Source organism: Borostomias antarcticus (genome assembly GCF_949987555.1).
Source record: "Borostomias antarcticus genome assembly, chromosome: 10".
Taxonomy (NCBI): domain Eukaryota; kingdom Metazoa; phylum Chordata; class Actinopteri; order Stomiiformes; family Stomiidae; genus Borostomias; species Borostomias antarcticus.
The window spans coordinates 9,842,692-9,862,683 of record NC_140243.1 but is presented as its reverse complement, the minus strand read 5'-3'; the positions used below and the strand labels follow the sequence as shown (position 1 = coordinate 9,862,683).

Here is a 19,992-nt window from a genome sequence, read left to right as displayed (position 1 = left end):
TCACGCTAAATGCCAAGATACCTGCTGTGTTGCTGTGCCTCTTTCTTCCTCATGAACATTCTCTAGAATACTCATGCTCATATCTGCTGAGTAGATGCATGAACAATTAAGCAGTCTAACCTAAGGTGACGTTAGTGGCTTTCTAACTGCCATAGCCAGAAGAGAAAATGAGCTCATCATATTGAGCCAGCCAGGACAACTTTGTTGCATGTTGTTGCACACATGGACAAACACACATGCTTCTCTACCTATCGTTGGCGAGCATACATGTCTACCAAGCTAGCTAGGTAATGCTGCATAGTTGCAGCTTGCTTTCGTATAATTCAAGCTACTAGCCTACCAGTCAGAAAACGGTTATAAGGAGAAAAGGAGGTTGCTCAAAAATACTGACCGTGTCTTGATAAGCTGTCCAAAGAAAAGTATGGTCTGAGTCGCGAGTGTCCGCTACTACCACTAGACTTGTTAAGTAAAGTCTATGTGTGGGAAACCCTGGGTTGAGAGAGGGAGAGAGAGAGAGAGAGAGAGAGGGGGGAGGGGTAGAGACGAGACAGGAGGGGTAGAGACGAGACAGGGGGCTGGAGACAGAGCAGCGGTAGAGACAGACAGGGCAGGTGTGCCACAGCCTGACGCCTGATTAGCCATTCCCGGCCGGACCACGGGAGGGCGCTGCAGTATCATCCTGAATCCCACAGCTGATCTCACCTCAGACTGGGAGGGGGGTTGTTGTTGTTAGTGTCTGGGCCCGGGGTGGGTGTGTTGGGGACTGGGGGGGTGGAGGCCTGTGGGGTCGCTCTCTTAAGGCCCAGTCTCCGCGGTCTTTCCCGGTCATCCTGTTTTCTCAGCCGCGAGGCGGGCGGCTGCGGCGGTCTCGCCGTTAGCGTGCGGGCGGTACCCCCGGAGCACCGTAGGAACGCGGCGTATTGTTCCCGGGCTTCCTCTTCTACATTCCTGGGCTGATTGGGATCTGGGCCTCCTGCGCCGGGCTATTGTTCTAAAACCGCCGCCACCGCGGACCGGGCCGGGCCTGGCCACCGCAACACAGCGCCACAGCTACGCCTCCACAGGCCATTGTGCTGGCCGGGTCCCGTGATGACTATCTCACTGATCACTCAGCTCTGACGCGCTCTCTCTCTCTCTCTCTCCCGCTCTCTCGCTCTCTCGCTGTCCACCCCCACCTCTGGGCCTCCCTGCTGCCTCAGCCTCCCTCACTCACTCTCTTTCTTTCGTTCTCTTTACCTCCCTCCCTCTTATCTCTCTCCCTCTCTCCCTGGCCCCCTGTTCACCCCCCCCCCCTCTCCCTCTCTCTCTCTGGACCTCAGCCTCTTGCCCTCTCTCTCTCTCTCTCTCCCTGGCCCCTTGTTCAGCCCTTCCCCTCTCTCTCTTTCTCTCTCTCTCTCTCTCTCTCTCCCTCTCTCTCTCTGGACCTCAGCCTCTTGCCCTCTCTCTCTCCCTCTCCCCCCCTCCCTCTCTCTCTCTCTCTTCCCCCCCCGACAGAATAATAACAACAGTGCTAACGAAATGATCCCAACAATCCACATGAAGCTCAACTTGTGACTGGGTTCCAGATGTAGGTTAATCTGTCAGAAGTTTGTTTTTGGTGTGATTGGAGCGTAGGGGGAGTGGGGGAGAGCCTGAATCCTGAACGGGTCCTGGTACTGTTTGGCCACCTGGCTATTGTTTTCCGGTCGGTTCCGTATCCGGAACCGGTTTTCCCAGATCTAGTCTACACACCCACGCGTGTTTCTAACGATGGCGACAAACGACCTAAACTGAACTGAACTGGTCCGTGAACCCACAGTGACGTCACTCCCGTGAGACGGGAGACATCGTACATCCGGAGTTAGACACCTTGCGGCGTCTTGGGTGTTGGTGACGTCATCCCTCAGTGTGGTCTAGACCAGAGGGTGAGCTGGTCTGACTCCCGGATGGTGTGAGGTGAGGCTCCACACACAAAGGCCTCTTCATCACACCAACACTGGGCTGTCTGTGCTGGCAGCGCAGTCCTCATGGTGGCCCCTAGAGGGCAGGCCTGCTGCAACACTTACTGCTGCTCACACCAGGCACAGGCATTGACACACACACACACACACACACACACACACACACACACACCAGCAACTCCTGTCCTCTATTTGGCCGTACCACCAGTCCACCGGCACTTTACGCTAACACAGCGGAATGTGTTGGTGCTAGATCATGCAGTGAGAAGCTCGTGGTATGATGTGTTGTGGCGGTAGCGGTAGTTTCAGAATTCTTCACTCTGTGATGCTTTTTCTCTTGTCAGGGCTCCTGGGCGTGTGCTCAGTTTGACAAGAGGGCAGGTTCTGCAGTCACACGCAGTAAGCTGAAACTGTTACATCATCATCTCAATGTTTTCACACGCGGCAATAAAGGGAGTGGGCACTTCCTCCCAGAAAGAGTTTTTGGTCTCACGCGCACTACGCACAGAGCTGATGCATGTCCTTCTATTTCTGGTTTTGGTGGTGTTGTAAAGAGGTTTGAGCGTCCCAGTTGTAGTTCCGCTAGCGAAACTAGGGGGCGCTGCCGGTCATCTTGCCGTCACCAGTTTGGGTGTGTACCAGTTTGGGTGCGTAGCGCATGCTGGATGCGCATTGGCTCAGTGGGGGTTGGTGTAAAAAAAAAAAAAACAAGGGTATTTAAAGTAGAGATGAAATAAACCGAGCAGCCTAACGTGGTCAGAACCCCGGAGCGGGTTCCCTAAGGCCCGCCCCGCCCGTCTGAGCTCCCTGTGCGCGTCTGGACAGCAGACCTCTGACCTCTGCGTCAGTCTGCTGTGCTGATAGCGCTCTACTGCACCTCTCTCAGCTCGGGGCGCAGGTCCCTCGCGAACGGTAAGGCGAAGCAGCCGTACAGAGAGACGGTACTTTAGTTTCGAAAATCCCCCCCCCTCCTTTCCCCCCCCCATCCCCCCTTCTCAAACCAAACCTCCGCCCCAGCGTCCCGCCAGCGCCCGTTTACCAGATCAGGTTGAGGAGCGCGAGCCCGGAGAGGCGGGGGGGTCCGGTTGCGTCCCTCCGGTGCGTTCTGTTTGCCCAAGATCCGGCCCTGAGGGTGACTCAGCAGAAAATAGCCATTCTTGAAATGCACCCTTGGTACTGGTGGTCAGCTTCCGGCGCAGGAGTACCAGCGTGGTCGTCTCATGGCCTACAGTAGACCTACAGTACACCTACAGTACACCTACAGCAGACCTACAGTAGACCTACAGTAGACCTACAGTACACCTACAGTAGACCTACAGTACACCTACAGTACACCTACAGTAGACCTACAGCACACCTACAGTACACCTACAGTAGACCTACAGCAGACCTACAGCAGACCTACAGCAGACCTACAGTACACCTACAGTAGATGCTGCTGGGCCTTTGGCCTAATGTTTATGCGCACCGGCGCGCGCTTGTGTCTCTCGTCCCGATCCTCCGCGCACCTGGCGAGCTCGCCGGGGGGGGGGAGCTCCACTCCACTCTTCCTCCGACACATCAGAATCAGGTGCCTAACATGGAGACAGACAACATTGGACAGGGTGTGGGGACAAGACAGGACAGTGCCAGGAGCAGTACATAATAGTATATACAGTATATAAAGTGTAGTGCGGTCTGTGATATATACAGCGAGTGTGTGAAGTGTAATAGTGTGTGTGAGTATATATGATCTGATGCGTAGTACATCCAGTGGTCATCATGTGTGGCGGGGTCCTCCGGGGGGGGCGGGGCGGGGAAAAGAGGATGTGAAAACATGGAGGGAGGAGGAGCATTGTGTTTCTGTTTGCGGGAGGGAGGGGGGAACACAGAGAGAGAGAGAGAGCAGCTGTCTCTGATAGCTAACACAGTTTCCCCCCATGATAAAAGTTATCAGCGGCGGGCAGAGCAGACCGGAGGAGGAGCGCACCCTTTCACTTTCCACTCGTTCGTTTAACCCAGACAGCAGCGCCTCTCTCTCTCTCTCTCTCTCTATATATATATATATATATCTCTCCTCCTGCCCTGCCGAGAGAGGTAGGCCGGCAGGGCGTGGCCGCCGGGGCGTCTCTTGTTTTGATTGGCCCACGGCCCAGGCGCGTGTTATCGGCCCGCAGAACATGTCCCGGGCCCCGCCCCTGATAGCGCCTGGCGCCCGGCCCCGCCCCGCGTAGCGATTGCGTGACGGCCAGAGAAAGAGCGTGCTGTCTGTTTGCTCTCTCCCCCCGCGTCCTCCGGCCAGACAGGTAGAGCCGCCGCGCCGCGCTGGGTCTCGTCTCTCACACCTTCAGCTCTCCGGACAACAACAAAGTCTGTGGTGTGTGTAGTACACACAGGGAGGCAGAGCAGACAGACAGACAGACAGACAGACAGGTAGCAGTCTCCTCCTCATAGGGGCTCTCTGAGTGACAGTGCGTGCCGCTGTCGTGGAGAGCTGACAGTCAAGACAGTGTAGATAGAGAGATAGAGAAAGAGAGAGAGAGTTAGATGATGTAGGGGCTGTTTAAGATGGCACAGCAGAGTCAGGGAGACACAGCGTCTGAGCTGTCGGAGCGGGGGCAGGACTGAGAGAGGGAGAGAAAGAGAGAGAGAGAAAGAGGGGGGAAGAGATCCAGCCTGTCGAGACATGGACTTCCTGCGGAGTCTGGTCCCAGCCGCGATGTCAGGGGAAGGGCCGGCCCCGGAGCCCGGCCTGGGGGCATCGCCGCCGCCGTTGGACCCGGGCCCCCGCCTGCTGAGGATGAGGCGCCTGGGCCTGCTGTCCATGGGCCAAACCATCGAGGAGGAGGAGGCGGCGGCGGCGGCGCCAGGCCCGGCGAGTAGCGCCACCCGGCCCACCCGCTCCGCCCGGACCCGCCTGAAAGGTACTGACCGAGGACGGACGCGCGTCAGGGAGGAGGGGAGAAGTCTTGTGCTTGTGTTTACTTTTTAACTATTCTGTCGACACTCAGCGGAGTCGATGCATTCAACCGCTCAGCATCTCCGCTGACTCCTGTGCGGTTCTGAGTTGGCTACATCGGGTTGTTAGTGCCATAATGATGTGAATACACACCCCACACTCTCATAATATACACTTGTCTCCACTCACTGTTATCTTGACCTTTTGAGACAAGATGGCACCATCGCTATCCAGTAGCTCTCTGAGCAAGGAGGTTAGAGTAACACGATTGACGGGGACGTAGTCGTAAGGCCACAGCGTGTCCAGGGACAGGGCCTGTCTGTGACTGCTCTTCACCCCGGCACAGCGCTGTGAACGGTAGCTACAGTGTGAATGTTAACAGATTGGTGGAATATGGTCACCCAGACTTCTGAGGGCTGTAGCACCTATGCCCTCTATGCCTGGTTTAGGACTTCCTGCTTGGACTCGAGAGCATTCCTTGCTTAAAGGTGGCAGGCGATATTGGAAAAAACATTGCCTTGAAATATGGTGTGTAGGATGACCATTTAAGAACCCACAATGCTAGCGCAACAGTGCTAGCTAGCACTGAGTGCTACAGTAGTGGTGGCTACATCTGCATCTGCTGTGTGTGCGATCTAGTGTTGGGTATGTCTGCTGTGTGTCTGCGTGCTAGTGTGTGTGTGCGCCGTAAGTGTGTGTGTGCGCCCGTGTTAATGTTGTGTGTGTGTGCGCACATTAGTGTGTCTGCTGTGTTGTGTGTGTGTGTGTGTGTGTGTGTTTCCATCAGAGGCGGGACGATGACTCGTCAGTTTATCAGCGTGGCTTTGTGAGCGGTCCTGCCTGTCGGAACACGCCGGCTCTGTGTTTGCTCACTGCTGAAACATGACTGGAACAACGCCGCCTCCCCTCTCACAGGCCTCCACCTCTATACACACACACACACACACACACAGCTCACTACCCTCCATACTAGACCCACCCAGGCTCAGCGCAGGAGAGATCTGCGCAGGCTCACCCAGGTTGAAACATTGGTCAAATGTGGTGACGAGTGGTGACGGAGAGGCTCTGTTTGATCCTAGCCAGGTCACGGTGTGACTGTCTTATGCCGGGCTCAGACTACAGGATTTCTGGGCCGGTTCATCCCCGATTCACCCCTCCCGACAATCGGAGGAGAAGTCTGGTCTGGAACGTTGGTCGGGGCCGATGATCGGTCCAGATGATCTTGTGAGGGGTTTACAGATCCAATCTTAAACCTCCCGATCGGCTCGCAGACCCACCGGGGCGGCCCCGATAATATCAAACATGTTTGATATTTAAGATTATTACGTCCCGACTTTACATGTGAGACGGCGAGACCAGTGGTTCGTTGCTCCTTCGGGCACGATAAGATCCTGTAGTGTGTGCTTGCTGTGTGTGCTTGTTTGAGATGCGCAAGAAGAATATCTGTTAAGATTCTCCTTATATGTGCGTGATGTAACCCGATTTCGAAATCGGTTAGGATTTTAAATATCCTGTAGTGTGAAACCGACATTAGTCTGATTGACTACAGTGAAGATCTAGCCACAAGAAAGAGCCACTCTATTCAAGCTAGATTCGGCAAAGTCGCTGAGTTGTACAAAATTCCACCCACTGGCGCAGCCAGTGTCATCCTGATGGGGGGTGGCAGTATGCGCAGCTACCACCTCACCTCCTCACCCTTTCTCCTGGGCTGTCCTCTGTGGTGCTGGCAGGGGGACAGATGAGCCCGTCTACCTCTGCCTCCTCAGCCCTGATTAAAACCCTTTCTTCTTCTCTCTCTCTCTTTTCTTTCTTTGTTTGTGACTAGGACACCTCCGCCATATTAGACGAGAACTCTCCTATCCTAAAGATGATGATGCTTACGGTGCTAGTGCTGGTAATGGTGAGTTTTATGTGTGTACAGTAGGACTAGGTGTGTGATTTGTGTGTATAGTAGGACTAGGTGTGTCATGTGTGTACAGTAGGACTAGGTGTGTGATGTGTGTACAGTAGGACTAGGTGTGTGATGTGTGTGTACAGTAGGACTAGGTGTGTGATGTGTGTGTACAGTAGGACTAGGTGTGTGTGTGTGTGTATAGTAGGACTAGGTGTGTGTGTGTGTGTGTATAGTAGGACTAGGTGTGTGATGTGTGTGTGTGTGTATAGTAGGACTAGGTGTGTGATGTGTGTGTACAGTAGGACTAGGTGTGTGATGTGTGTGTATAGTAGGACTAGGTGTGTGATGTGTGTGTACAGTAGGACTAGGTGTGTGATGTGTGTGTACAGTAGGACTAGGTGTGTGATGTGTGTACAGTAGGACTAGGTGTGTGATGTGTGTACAGTAGGACTAGGTGTGTGATGTGTGTGTGTAAAGTAGGACTAGGTGTGGGATGTGTGTGTACAGTAGGACTAGGTGTGTGGTTGTAACAGTAGCTTCTTGTTGAGGAGAGTAGTGTAGGGCAATGACTTAACTTTTTACAAAAAGTAACATTTTTACACATTTTATGGCTAACAACATCAATGACACTTAATTTGCCCATCTGTTTGAATCATCATTATGTTAATTTTACCCTTCAGTGTGAAATTTGAACTTTTCTGCCATTCACTGGTTTTTGAACTCGATGTGACATTTTAACTTGACTCTCTGAATTATATCATTTGTTTACTTTACCCATCAGTGTGAAACTTGAACTCATAAGTTTTTGCAGCCTGGGGCGAATGGTGGGCAACAGCTGCAATGACGTGATTGAAGATGGCGCTGTAGATGTGACGCCTTCATGTTGTGATCTGACAGCACTTCTGCTCACAACAGTGGCGGCGGTGGCTCTGCATCCTTTGATGTGAATCCATACATGACATCACTTCTGGTCTATTGCCTTTCTTCTATTTTTTTCTTGTCTTTTCCTGTGGACCTGTCTGTGTGGTTTGGTAGGCCTGCCAGCAGAAGAAGGTCTTTTGAGACATTTTTCCATTGTAGCTAGCTGCTAATTTTACGATAACAGTGACAAGGGAGAGAGATTGCTGAGAGCAATTCGAGAATGAGTCAGCTCAGCTAACGTGAGTGGTGAATTCACACGGATAAGCCGGTTTGGTTAATTTTAAAACATTTTAAAACACTCTCCCATAGACTCCTCGTAATTATGCCACGGACCACTAGGGGGACCCCTGTTGGAGAAACACTAGTGTGGGGGATGTTGTAACGGTAGCTTCTGGACGAGCAGCATGGTGAAGGGGATGTTGTGTCATGGCTTCTGGTATGTTGCTGCAGGTTTGGCCCGAGACTAGCGCTGGCACTACCTTCGTCCAGGATCCAGTGCCGCACCCTTCTCCTCTCTCCTCCCATCTGCTTGGCAGGGCCTGGGCAGGCTTGTGGGGTGGTGCGCTGGCGTTTGTCATTCAGGCACACCGTGACATCACCGCCGGACGGCAGCTCATTCCAGAGTATGATTTGATTAGGATAGTTATTTGGTTAAAGGGCGCTGCTGGTTTCCCTTCTGAAACGGAGGCTATGTATGTGCGTGTGTGTGTGCGTGACGGACGGGATACGAGTGTGAGCGAGTGTGATCTCTGTTTAATGGAGGACGTAGTCCTCAGTAGACAGTGATACTATACAACACCTCCTGGAAGACGCAGGAACACCACCACTACCTTCACCACTAGATTATGCTCTTAGTCATTGTTTTAGAGAGGAAATGCACTCGTGAGTTCTGGCAAGTAGTAGTACATTGGCTTTTCCGTTAAATGCAATAATTGTTAGTCGCTTTGGATAAAAGCGTCTGCTTAATGACTGTACCTGCTTGGCTGCTGGCGTAGTTAGCGGGACACCTGTATGATCAGAGCAGGGGGATGGATCAGGCTATGAAGCACACTTCCTCGCACGTGACCCTTCACCCATCACAAGGTTCTACCACGGGGAACCTGACGCCAGCGGTGCCCCCTGGGAGTTGTGTTGAGAGGAATGATGGCGCCCAGCCTGGGCTGTAAGGCCTGTAAATGAGTTAAGATTAGAAATGTAACAGATGAAAATTTCACATCACGATTATAGTGACCAAAATGATCACGGTTATCAGTATTATCGCAGTACTGTTAAAATATGCTGAAAATGTTCAAAAACTACACTCAGTGAAATGTTTTCAAAGTTTTATATTGAAAACCACAAATAGTTTTCAAATAGCAGCACTATGCACTTTTTGTTTGCATAAACATTAAAATAATTTGTCTTGAAGACTGTTGCTAGCTTTGGTTGATGCTGGACAGTATTTACAGTAGAGTTTTTCAAAGCATGGTAATGGTGAACACGGTTTGAGTGATAATTTTATCGCGATACATTTAATCAAATTTTATCACGGTTTTTCATTATACCAGTTATTGTTACAGTACATTCTGAGTTAAGATGAGCTTTGATTCTAATGTGCTGCTGATGGCAGCTCTGGGCCTGGTTCCATCAAGAGTCTCGTGACCTTAAAGTGACTCTCTCTGGAAAGGACTCGACCCTCTGGATTTGACAGTCAAATGTACAGACTGACTGCCGAGTGACTTCAGACCGCCGGTTGAGCCTCGAGAGACTGGCTGAGACCCGCGAGATGGGGAAGTAGGCAAGTAGGACTTTGTACATGGGAAGGTGTTTGTGGGAGCTGTAGTTCCTGATGAGATATTCTCTCTATCTGCTGTGGGTTTCATCATCATGACTCACATCCGCCATGCACCCGCACCACAGACATGCAGACAGCACACAAACACACCCACATGAAAACCATGCCCATTTGCACTTTCAGGCACCGTATACATCACGCAGTACGCACACCTTACTTTTCTGTTGTATTGTACGGTCTTTAGTAGACTATTTATTGTACTGTTTTTATTCGTATTTTATTAAGAGGGCTGCTGCATAGAGCAGGCCCATGTCCTAATATCTCTACAATCTTTTCTTTCTTTCTTTTTTTCTTTTTTTTTTCTTTTTCTTTCTCTCTCTCTCTCTCTCTCTCTCTCTCTCTCTCTTCAATCAATCAATCAATCAATCAAAGCTTTATTTATATAGCGCATTTCATACCCAGAGGCAACACAATGCGCTTTACAGAGAACAAGGGAGGTGGGCAGACATCCCACCCCTACATATTCCAGAGGGAAGCAAAAAAACAGTAATCACCCGGGGGCCAGATAAGTGAGCTGTAAAAATTCTTCCCTGACCCCTCTCAACGAGGCGATCGAGCAAGCTCCTGGAGTATGTTTGTCTACCGGCTAAGAACATTTATAGAGCAATAAATAACATTAAATTACATTTTCAGAGTAAGAGAGGCTAATACCATCATAGGAGAGACATGGCAGACATTGGTGTATGTCTGTGTGTGCATAAATGTGCCTGGGCCCAGATAGAGGCAGGGTTTTGGGTAGGGTGGGGGGTAGGAAAAGGATACGGACCCGGGTTAGGGTGAGGGGAAGGGGATCTGAGCCCAGGACTGGTGTATGTCAGTGTGTGTGTGAGTGTGCCTGGGTCCAGGTAGAGGCAGGGTTCAGGGGTAGGGTTGGGGTAGGAAGAGGATACGGACCCGGGGTAGGGTGAGGGGAAGGGGGTACTGGACCCAGGCCTAAGGCCGGAAGTGGACTGTTGTATGTCTGTGTGTGCGTGTGTGTGTGTTAATTAATTTGCTACGACATCTGCAGCAGACACAGGGGTAGCTATCGGACTCAGGGTGGTCTGCTGGTGACAGTGGGGCATCCACTGGACCTGGTTAGAAGATAGGAGGGAGAGAGAGACGCACTAGGGAGAGGGGAGGCAGAACAGGGTAAGTAGCACACGGAGCCATATATAGAGCAATACATTACGTCAAACTACATTTTCAGAGCAAGAAAGGCTAAGAGCATCATGGGAGAGGTGTGGCAAGCACTAATGTGTGTGTGTGTGTGCGTGCCTGGGCCCCGATAGAGGCAGGGGTTGGGGTAGGGTGGGGGGTAGGAAAAGGATACGGACCCGGGTTAGGGTGAGGGGAAGTCTCTCTCTTTCTTTCTTACTTTCTCTTTCTTTCTCTCCTTTCTTTCTTTCTTTCTTTCTTTCTTTCTTTCTTTCTTTCTTTCTTTCTTTCTTTCTTTCTCTCTCTCTCTCTCTCTCTCTCTCTCTCTCTCTCTCTCTCTCTCTCTCTCTCTCTCTCTCTCTCTCTCTCTCTCTTTCTCTCTTTCTCTCTTTCTCTCTTTCTCTGCTGCTGCCAAGAGCAGGCCCACATCCTAATATCTCTACAATCCTTTCTCTTTCTTTCTTTCTAGTTCGGAAACGTTATTTTGTCAATTATTTCTCCCTTTTAATAATACCAATTGATATTGTATTTTATATTGTTGGAAAAAACAACACATATTTGCCATTTTTACACTTCTTTCATTTTACACTGTCGGGGACCTCAGTATTGAGTGGAAGATCCATACACAGCCACAACAGCTTGGCACCTCCTCATGCTGGCCACCAGCCTGGTCACATTAACCTAACCCTCCTCAACCAGGAGCTGTTGAAGGTCAACCAGTCTCACAGAATTTGGTCCTAACTTTGGAAATGGTACCAGGGCTGACACCAAATAATGCTGCCACTGTGTACCTGAACTTCCAGTTGCCCTATTTCATGGGCCCTATCCTGAAGGGACAAATGTGGCATGTTGATGCTTGGAGCACACATAAACTCAACAAAGTTGCAGGACCCATGCACACAAGTGCTGTCAACCAGGTGCCAACCAGATGCCGGTCATACACGTGACCTGTGACTAGCACACAACTGGCAGCACTATTTTTATTTTTTAATTGCAGGGGATTTTGTCACATTTTCTTGGCCACTACCCACACGTTTAGCTGTGTTGCTCATTCCACAAATGCACAATCCTTACAAGTTGTACCTCGTTGTAAAGGTGACTAATCGGGCTTTCCAACGATATAAAATACAACACCAATTGGTATTAAGGGGAGAAATTATCGACCGAAACAACGTTTCCGAACTACTTTTGAGGAGTTTGTTTAGTGTTCATGGATTTTTATAGTTTATTACATTTTAAAAAGTCATTTTAGTAGGGATGTGCAAGGATTGTCGATAGTCGATATTTGCCACAGAAATAGCCTCTACTAGTCGGTTAAAAAATTAGAGCAATGTCAGCTAACCTGGTGCGACTTTCGAGATCGCCGCCGCTGAGCGCAGCGTTTAGAGACTGACTCATGAGTCTAGTCTTGACTGGACTAAACCTAACAACCCTAACTATAAGCGCCTGAGTACTGGGTGGTTTACTGGTAGTGACACCCCCTGTCAGTTCATTCAAGTGTGTGTGTGTGTGTGTGTGTGAGAGAGTAGAGGGAAGGATTAGCTAACATTCAAAGAAAACTCACTTAAACACTCCAAACAAGTAAGGATCGCTAGATAAACTAAACTCCTCATCAAAGTCAGACATCTCTTTCAAACGTGGTCATTGGAACTTGTTGTGTTGATAGTAAGAGAATAGTCACTTATTGTTGTGAAGACAATAGTGCCGGCTAGTTACGTATCGCTCCGCCTCCCTATTTAAAGAGATAGCCATATAGACCCCAACAAACTAATGAGTTCAATAATGAATGCATAAAAACTCAAATGAGATCTCGCCAGATTGTCCTCATATTTGATTTGTTTTGGGTGCACCCTGTGTTATGTTAAATGCTGACCCATTCTGTTCAGTTGCGCTAGCATTAGCATGCAGTGAACACCCGAACGAGGGACAGTTTGGATTTAGCTGAAAATTATCCCCATCAGTCAACAACATTATGGGTCGATTTAAATTTAATGCTACCTTTATAACAGATGTAATAACAAAGAAATCTTGAATCTTCATAAATCTCGACACCAACGGTCTCTCCTAGGCAACACAGGCAATGTGATTTATCTCTAGAAGTTGAGTAGTGTGTGTGTGTGTGTGTGTGTGTGATATTGGACTGGACTGTCAACCTGGACCAGCCTAGGCTGGGGCTGAACTCGACCTGACCGGCCCTGTGCAGGTTGAGGAGTGGCAGGGGTGTGTGTGTGTGTGTGTGCGTCAAGGTTATTATAGTTAACGAAAACTAACTAAAAAACGAAAACTAGGTGTGAAAAAACATTTTAGTTAACTGAAATAAAAATAAAAACTAAGCTTTACAAAAAAACGATAACTAACTAAAACTGTATTGTGTGTTAACAAAACTAACTAAAATAAACTAAAATTGTAGAGAAAATGTCCTTAGTTTTAGTCTTTTTCATTTCATACATAAGCCTAGTATTTTGGGTGGATATTAAATCTATCCTCCATTTTTTTTTTTGCTGTGTCCCTGCGCAGAAGTAACCTGACGTGCGCCAGATGGTTTGTTTTGCACAGAGTGAATCAACATGAGCTCACGAGATCAGGATGGTCTCATGAGGCTAGCACAGAAAAAAAAAACTGAAACTAATACTGAAACTAATAAAAACTAAAGTAAAACTAAGCATTATCAAAAAATAAAAACTAAACTAAACTAGCAAATCTGCTTTAAAAACTAATTAAAACTAAACTGAAATTGAACACAAAAAGTTAAAACGATATAAAAATAAAAACTAATGAAAAAAGTAAAACTATTATAACCCTGGTGTGCGTGCCTGCGATGGATCTGATGCTGTGTCCTCTGCAGCCTGGGCAGCAGCGCAGGAAGGCGGGGGGGGGGGGTCAGTGATTGAATTACTGCTCCTATCGATTGTTGTCCTTCCCCCCCTCTTTGTGCAGAGCGCTCAGGACAGGAAATGCATCCTCACCCTGTCCTCCTGGGAGGACCTGCTACTCAGTAATGTCTGGAGCCAGGAGGCCCTGCTGTCAGTCATGGAGGAGCTGCTGTCCGGCACCAGCCAGCTCGCTCCTACAGTTAACTAAGCTAGCACGCACTCTAGCTAGCTCCCACCACTGCACCATTAGCTTACTGTAGCTACAGTAGCTGACTCTTACCACTGTACTGTAAGTGAGTAAGTAAAATGTTATTTATATAGCACTCTTTGTAGCACGAGTGCTTTACAGTAGGAACATTAAAAACATCAGAGTCCAATCAGATACATACACGTGCACTGAATACATTAAAGGAGTAGTAAAGGGAAAATGCATGTTTAGCCCTGTTTTAAGGTTACTTATGATCATATACAATGGTTCAGATTAAAACGTTGACAAAACTAGCACTTTTGAGAAAGTCTGATAATTGCTCTACCACCGTTTTGGTCATACAATGGATGTGGGTGGGCACCTTGAAAAATCTTTCAAAAACATGTTAAACTCTCGATTTCAAAGACAAGAAGCTCACCGAGGGGGTAATTGGTGTCCTTGGTGTTCTGACATCGAATTTGCCGCAAAGTATGAATCCTGTAGGGTTTTATTGATCATTTTATGAAATCCACTGACTTGTATTGAAGTGACCGTTGTAGATGTGTAGATCAATCCACAGAGGGGAATCAGGAAGCGGAACTACTTACGGTAGCTATTGTTAATGTTTATGTTGCTAGGCTACCTAGTTTGCGGAAGTTTACACACGTATGTGCTGCGACTAAATAGTTCTATGCTAAATATTTTTAAAAAGCCTTTCGAGATATCTAGAATCTTACTTTATGGCGAATTATATGTCAGAATGCCAACTAACACCTCGGTGAGTTTCTTGTCTTTGAAATTGAGAGTTTAACATGTTTTTTGAATGATTTTTCATGGTGCCCACCCACATCCATTGTATGACCAAAACGGTGGTAGAGCAATTATCAGACTTTTTCAAAAGTGCTTGTTTTGTCAACGTTTTAATCTGAACCATTGTATATGATTTTAAGTAACCTTAAAACAGGGCTAAACATGCATTTTCCCTTTACTACTCCTTTAAAGAAAAAGTACACAAACATAGTGACAGTTAAAACTGTCCACAGACGCAGCAGCTCTCAGATCCTGTGGGAGCACGTTCCAGAGTCTGGGAGCCACAGCCTCAAAAGTCCGTTCCCCCTTCGTCTTTAGCCGCGTCCGAGGCACTGTCAGGACTCAGGAGCCCCTGGTCAGATGATCTCAAGTTCCGGCTGGAGGTGTGGTGGTGGATGAGGTCACAGGTGTAACTGGGGGCTAGTCCGTGGATGGCTTTGAAGGTGAAGAGCAACACGCTGAACTGTATTTTAAAAGAGACAGGTAGCCACTGCAGGGTGGCGAGTATGGGTGTAATGTGACAAGACTTTTTTGGCCTGGCAAGTAATCTGGCAGCTGCATTTTGGTCAAGTTGAAGACGGTCAATGGATGATTGATTGAGACATGTGAGCAATGAATTACACTGCACAGGTAGCTAGCTTAGCTAGCTTACTTCTACTCCACCACTGCAAACCAGATCATGGATTGATAGTGGATTGATATTTTATGTCTGAATTAACCCCCCCCCCCCCCCCCCCAGGATTAATAAACTCTTATCTTACCTTATGGCCCTGGCTGAAGGTGAGTTTTTATTGTGAAAGTGAGTTTATATTTGCACAGGCTGTGTTGACTGTTGGTCCTGTTGACTGTTGCACTGCATTCCAGAAGTTATGCGGCTTGTTTACACCAAACAGAGAGAGGACAGGACATGTGTGCATGTTGCAGGATGGGCCTGCATGATCAGGTCTGTGTGAGAGAGAGAGACAGACAGAGAGAGAGACAGACACAGAGACAGACCAGACAAGACAGACAGACAGACAGACAGACAGACACACACACAGAGAGAGAGAGACAGACACAGAGAGAGACAGACAGAGAGAGACAGACCAGACAGACAGACAGACAGACAGACAGAGAGAGAGAGAGAGACAGAGAGAGAGAGAGAGAGAGACAGACAGACAGACAGACAGACACACACACAGAGAGAGAGAGAGACAGACACAGAGAGAGACAGACAGAGAGAGACAGACCAGACAGACAGACAGACAGACAGACAGAGAGAGAGAGACAGACAGACAGACAGACAAGACAGAGACAGACAGACAGAGAGGGAGACAGACAGAGAGAGAAAGGGAGTGGTGAAGAAAGAGTGACAGATACCAGAGCGGCAGTCAGTGTGACAGCGTTAGGGCCGAGGCGTCACAATGTCCCAGTTATGCACAGCGCCCAGCGGCACGTCCTCCGCGCCTGTCTGACAGCGCTCGGTAACGACACACAGCTCCCTCTGTCACCAGACTCCCGAATAGTCACTCCGGCTTCCTTCAGTAGCAGCGTACCACAGGGAGGAGCAGAGGAGGCCGGGGGGGGGGGGGGAGGCGGAGGGGGGGGGGGGGGTGAGAGAAGCAGGGAGGGTGTGACAAAGCAGGCCTTTGTGGAGTGCGTGGAGTTTGTTTACGATGAGCTCTGGTCGGTTTTGCATAACTTGTGTAGTGAGGGAGAGTCATGTGGCAAGAGGGGAGGGACTTGAGACTGAACAAGGGGGAGAAAAACACACAAAAAACCACAACAAAGAGACGGTTTGTTTAGTGGGAGACTTGTATCTGTTCTGGGAATGTTTCGTTGACAAAGTTGATCCTGAGCTTGACCATGTACCAGTGCATGTCATGTGGCTCTCTCTTTCCGTCTGCGGGGGTGGGATCTAAGGACGTAGAAGATTTGGGTGTGAGCTCAAAACACACACACACACACACACACACACACACACAAACAGACACTGTTTCTCTCTCACACACACAGACACACTGTAGGCTGTTTGTCCTAAATGGAGTCAGTGTGCGTTTTTGTGTCTGGTGGCTGTTGTACGCCGTGCACTATGATGTAATCTTATGACTCCACTGGGGTGTGTTTCAGTTTGTTGACCCAAACGGATTCACTTTGCCACCCTCCTTGCCTGTGTGTTTGTGTGTTGTGTGTTGTGTGTGTGTGTGTGTGGGGGGGGGGGGGGGGGCAGCAAAGTGGCAGTGAGCCAGGCCCATAACCCAGGAGGCCGTGCAAGGTGAAATGTCCCAAAGACATCGTCATTTTGTACAACAGTGTGTCTGTTTAGTACAGGTAGGCTGTGAGCTGGGTGTGAGAGAAACCCAGACTTATAGGTGGAACATGTTGAGTATTTTTAGAAATTGGCTTTTCGTTTCTTGTTTTTTTTAATGTACTGAATGAAGTTGGAAGGGAAGTGTCTCAGGCCATTTTATGGTTGCCGTGGTGTGACGGGAGTGTTTGGCCACCTCCTTTCAGCGTTTTCTCCTTCTACTCCCCCCTGCACTCCTCCGTCTTCCTCCCTCTCTCCCTCTCTTTCTCCTCCTACCTGCCCCCTTCTCTCCTCCTCCTCTCTCTCTCTCTGTTCTCTCCCTCCTACTGCAGTCGGAATGACGCATCACTATTGCTGGTGTGGAGGGAAGGGGAAGTGTGGTTTTGATAGGCCGTCGGAGAGGGAGTGCCGTAGCGGCACTAATGACATGTGTTAGCTGGCGTTGGATTACAGCCAGAAAACACTCGCAGCGTTTTGATGACATCACCCCCCCCCCCCCCCTATTGAAACAAACCCTTTCTGTAGAGAGAGAGAGGGAGGGAGGGGGCGAGAGAGAGAGGCAGGCATCAGTGAGAGAACAAGAGCCAGTTAGCGAGGGGAGGGACGATCCACGAGCGAATGGAGAGCGAGCGTGTGACTGGGAGGAGGGGGGGCGGGTTAGCCCGACAGAGCGAGCAGCTCCCACACAGGAAGAGGAGAGAGAGGAGAGAATACCGCTGCGCTCCCGTAGAGAGCCCTTCCTTCCGCGTGACGCTCCGCTACCGTTGCTCTCCAGGCGTTGTAGGGGGGTGGTCCTGTCCTGACCACAGGACTGGGATGTTGGGGGCGTCGGATGGGATGAGAGACTTTCGTGGACTGGCCTGGCCACAGCCTGGGTGAACCGCTGTGAGGAGGAGAAGGAGGAGGAGGGACTCGCCTCTGTTGTTGTGTTCTCTCCACCGTAGCCCCGCTCTTATCCCGCTCCCGCCGCGGTCTACTGGAGCGGCGTGCCGACGGCCGGACACTCATCCATGGGCCTCGTCCCCCACCGGCGCCGCCACATGCTGCGGTCGTTCCTTGGGACGCCTGCTCGGACCGGCGCCTGCGGCTAGGGTCGGCTCTGCTTAGGAAAAGGACGCTTTGCGTTTGCGTGTGTGTGTTTGGGAGAGTGTGCGGAGAGCGGCGTTAGTAGCGAGTGGCCTGTCAACTCAGTGCCTTGCCTGTAGTCCCCCCGTCCCCCCCCCCCTCTCCTTGCCCCCCCCCCCAACTCCGTGTGCCGTCATGCTGAGTCTGCAGGACTCCATCTTCTTTGAGATCAGCATCAAGTCTCTGCTCAAGTCCTGGAGTGGCAGCTGTGAGTACCCTGCTGGACTAGCTCTGCTCTACTGGGCTCTACTCCCCTCAACTGTACTCTGCCCTACTCTGCTCTACTGTACTCTGCTCTGCTCTACTGTACTCTCCTCTACGGTACTCTGCTTTGCTCTGCTCTACTGTACTCTGCTCCGCTGCATTGTACTCTACGGCCACCCGCTAGCTCGTCTCTGCTCTGTGTTTACATACCACACCTGGCCTGCGCCAGGCTTATCAGCCACACAGCCAGCAGAGCTGCTCGCACGCTCAAATGCAATCTAGGCCTCCTAGGCACCTCCTGGAGAGCGCCCAGGTAAACGTGGGGTGTTGCGGGGGGGAGCAGCTGTGAGACCGGTGCGTTTGATCAGAGTGCTGCAGGTAGGAGCTGACTCTCTCTCTCTCTCTCTCTCTCTCTCTCTCTCATTCTTGGTCTCTTTACTGGCTGGTATCTCTCCTGGGTTCTGCTGGCTGCTCTCTCTCTCTCTCAGGGGGCATGTTGATGATGGGAATCTGCAGATACACTGATTACACACAGACAGGAAGTACTCTCTCTCTCTCTCTCTCTCTCTCTCTCTCTCTCTCTCTCTCTCTCTGGGTAAATGTGTTTGCACAAGAACCCGTCCCCTCTCTCCTCTCTTCCCTCTCTCTATCTCATGTTCATCGCTCATGTCCTCTCCGTCTCTTATTCTCTCTCTCTCCCCCCCTCCTCTCTTCCTCTGGGAAGGCTAATGTTTCCTCATTGATCTGTCTTGTGGTTTTGGCTCCCATTATCGTCCCGCCTTGCAGCCCTTATCCTTTCAAAGGCCCCGTCTGTCTGCCTGTCTGTCTGCCTGCCTGCCTGTCTGCCTGTCTGTCTGTCTGTCTGTCTGTCTGTCTGCCTGTCTGTCCTCCAGCCTGATGACCTGACTGGTCTCAGGGCCAGAGAGAGACACGCAGGCCACACCAGGGAAGGCAGTAAGATCAGTCAGGCCCGGCTGGTTTAACCTCTCTCAGCCTTTGCCTTATTTAGGCCTTACGTTCACCGCGAGGCCTACATTCACTCACTGGACTGCGACGAGGGCCAGGCTACACAGCTTCTCAGAAGCTGAAAACGGCCCACGAACAAAACGCAGAGCAAACCGACGGTTACAGCTGTGGTCAGTACCGACGATGAGCTCACTTTCCTGTGAGATTGTGACAGATGTAGAGGTTTTGGGTTGTAACTGAGGAATCTCTTCAGACAGGTTCCTCTTGCACCGACTAGAATACGTTGTTAGCATGCGGGACCAGCCGTAAACACACTGGCGCTTGATTCTCCATCGGCGCTCCACGGCTTCAGTCACTGGCCGGACACGGCATCCCTGCGGCGGTAACTCATTCTGTGTGGCGTTTGGCTACTTGTTCAGTAGGAGAGCAAGCTGACCGTTGGGTAAACAGCTTTTTTATTTTTTATTTTCTCCTCTTCACCCTTTTTTCTTTAATGAATGCCCCCTCGCTTCTTTCCCCCGCTCTCTTCCACGTCTCTTCCCATCTCCCCCCCCCCCCTCTCTCTCTCTCCTCCCCTGCCTCCCCCCCTCTCTCACCCGTTCCCCCTCACCCTGTGTTGGCTGCCAGCTCGTCCCCCGTGGGCCTCTCGGCTCGAACAATCAGGAGTAAGGTCCAGTTTCAGTAGCTGTCACTATGCCACCTTGCCAGAACTTAACCGCGTTTTCCTCTCTTTCATTCTGTCTCTCTCTTTCTCTCTCTCTCTCTCTCTCTCTCTTTCTTCTCTCTTTTCTTTTGCTTTACCCATATCGGATGTTCCCGAATGTTCTGGCCCCCTGCGTGCTTAGTTTAGCCCTCAGAGAGAGTGAGAGAGAGAGA

General features: G+C 50.1%; 1 protein-coding gene across 9 annotated transcripts in view; it reads left to right on the top strand.

Moving 5' to 3' along the window:
- fryl (furry homolog, like) overlaps nt 1–19,992 on the top strand; it is a 96,249-nt gene that overhangs the window by 8,719 nt on the left and 67,538 nt on the right. For 2 of the 9 annotated variants that reach the window (XM_084444413.1, XM_084444412.1), the window contains exon 1: nt 6,718–6,778. The exons of 5 other annotated variants lie outside the window; for them this stretch is intronic. Coding sequence is in view for 1 of the 4 variants with exons in the window: in XM_084444411.1 (XP_084300537.1) it covers nt 16,380–16,454 (75 nt within the window). In the remaining 3 variants the exon portion in view is untranslated. Of the gene's footprint in view, nt 1–6,703; nt 6,779–16,356; nt 16,455–19,992 lie in introns of those variants that run through there. 2 more of the 9 variants (XM_084444406.1, XM_084444411.1) reach the window with 2 other exon arrangements.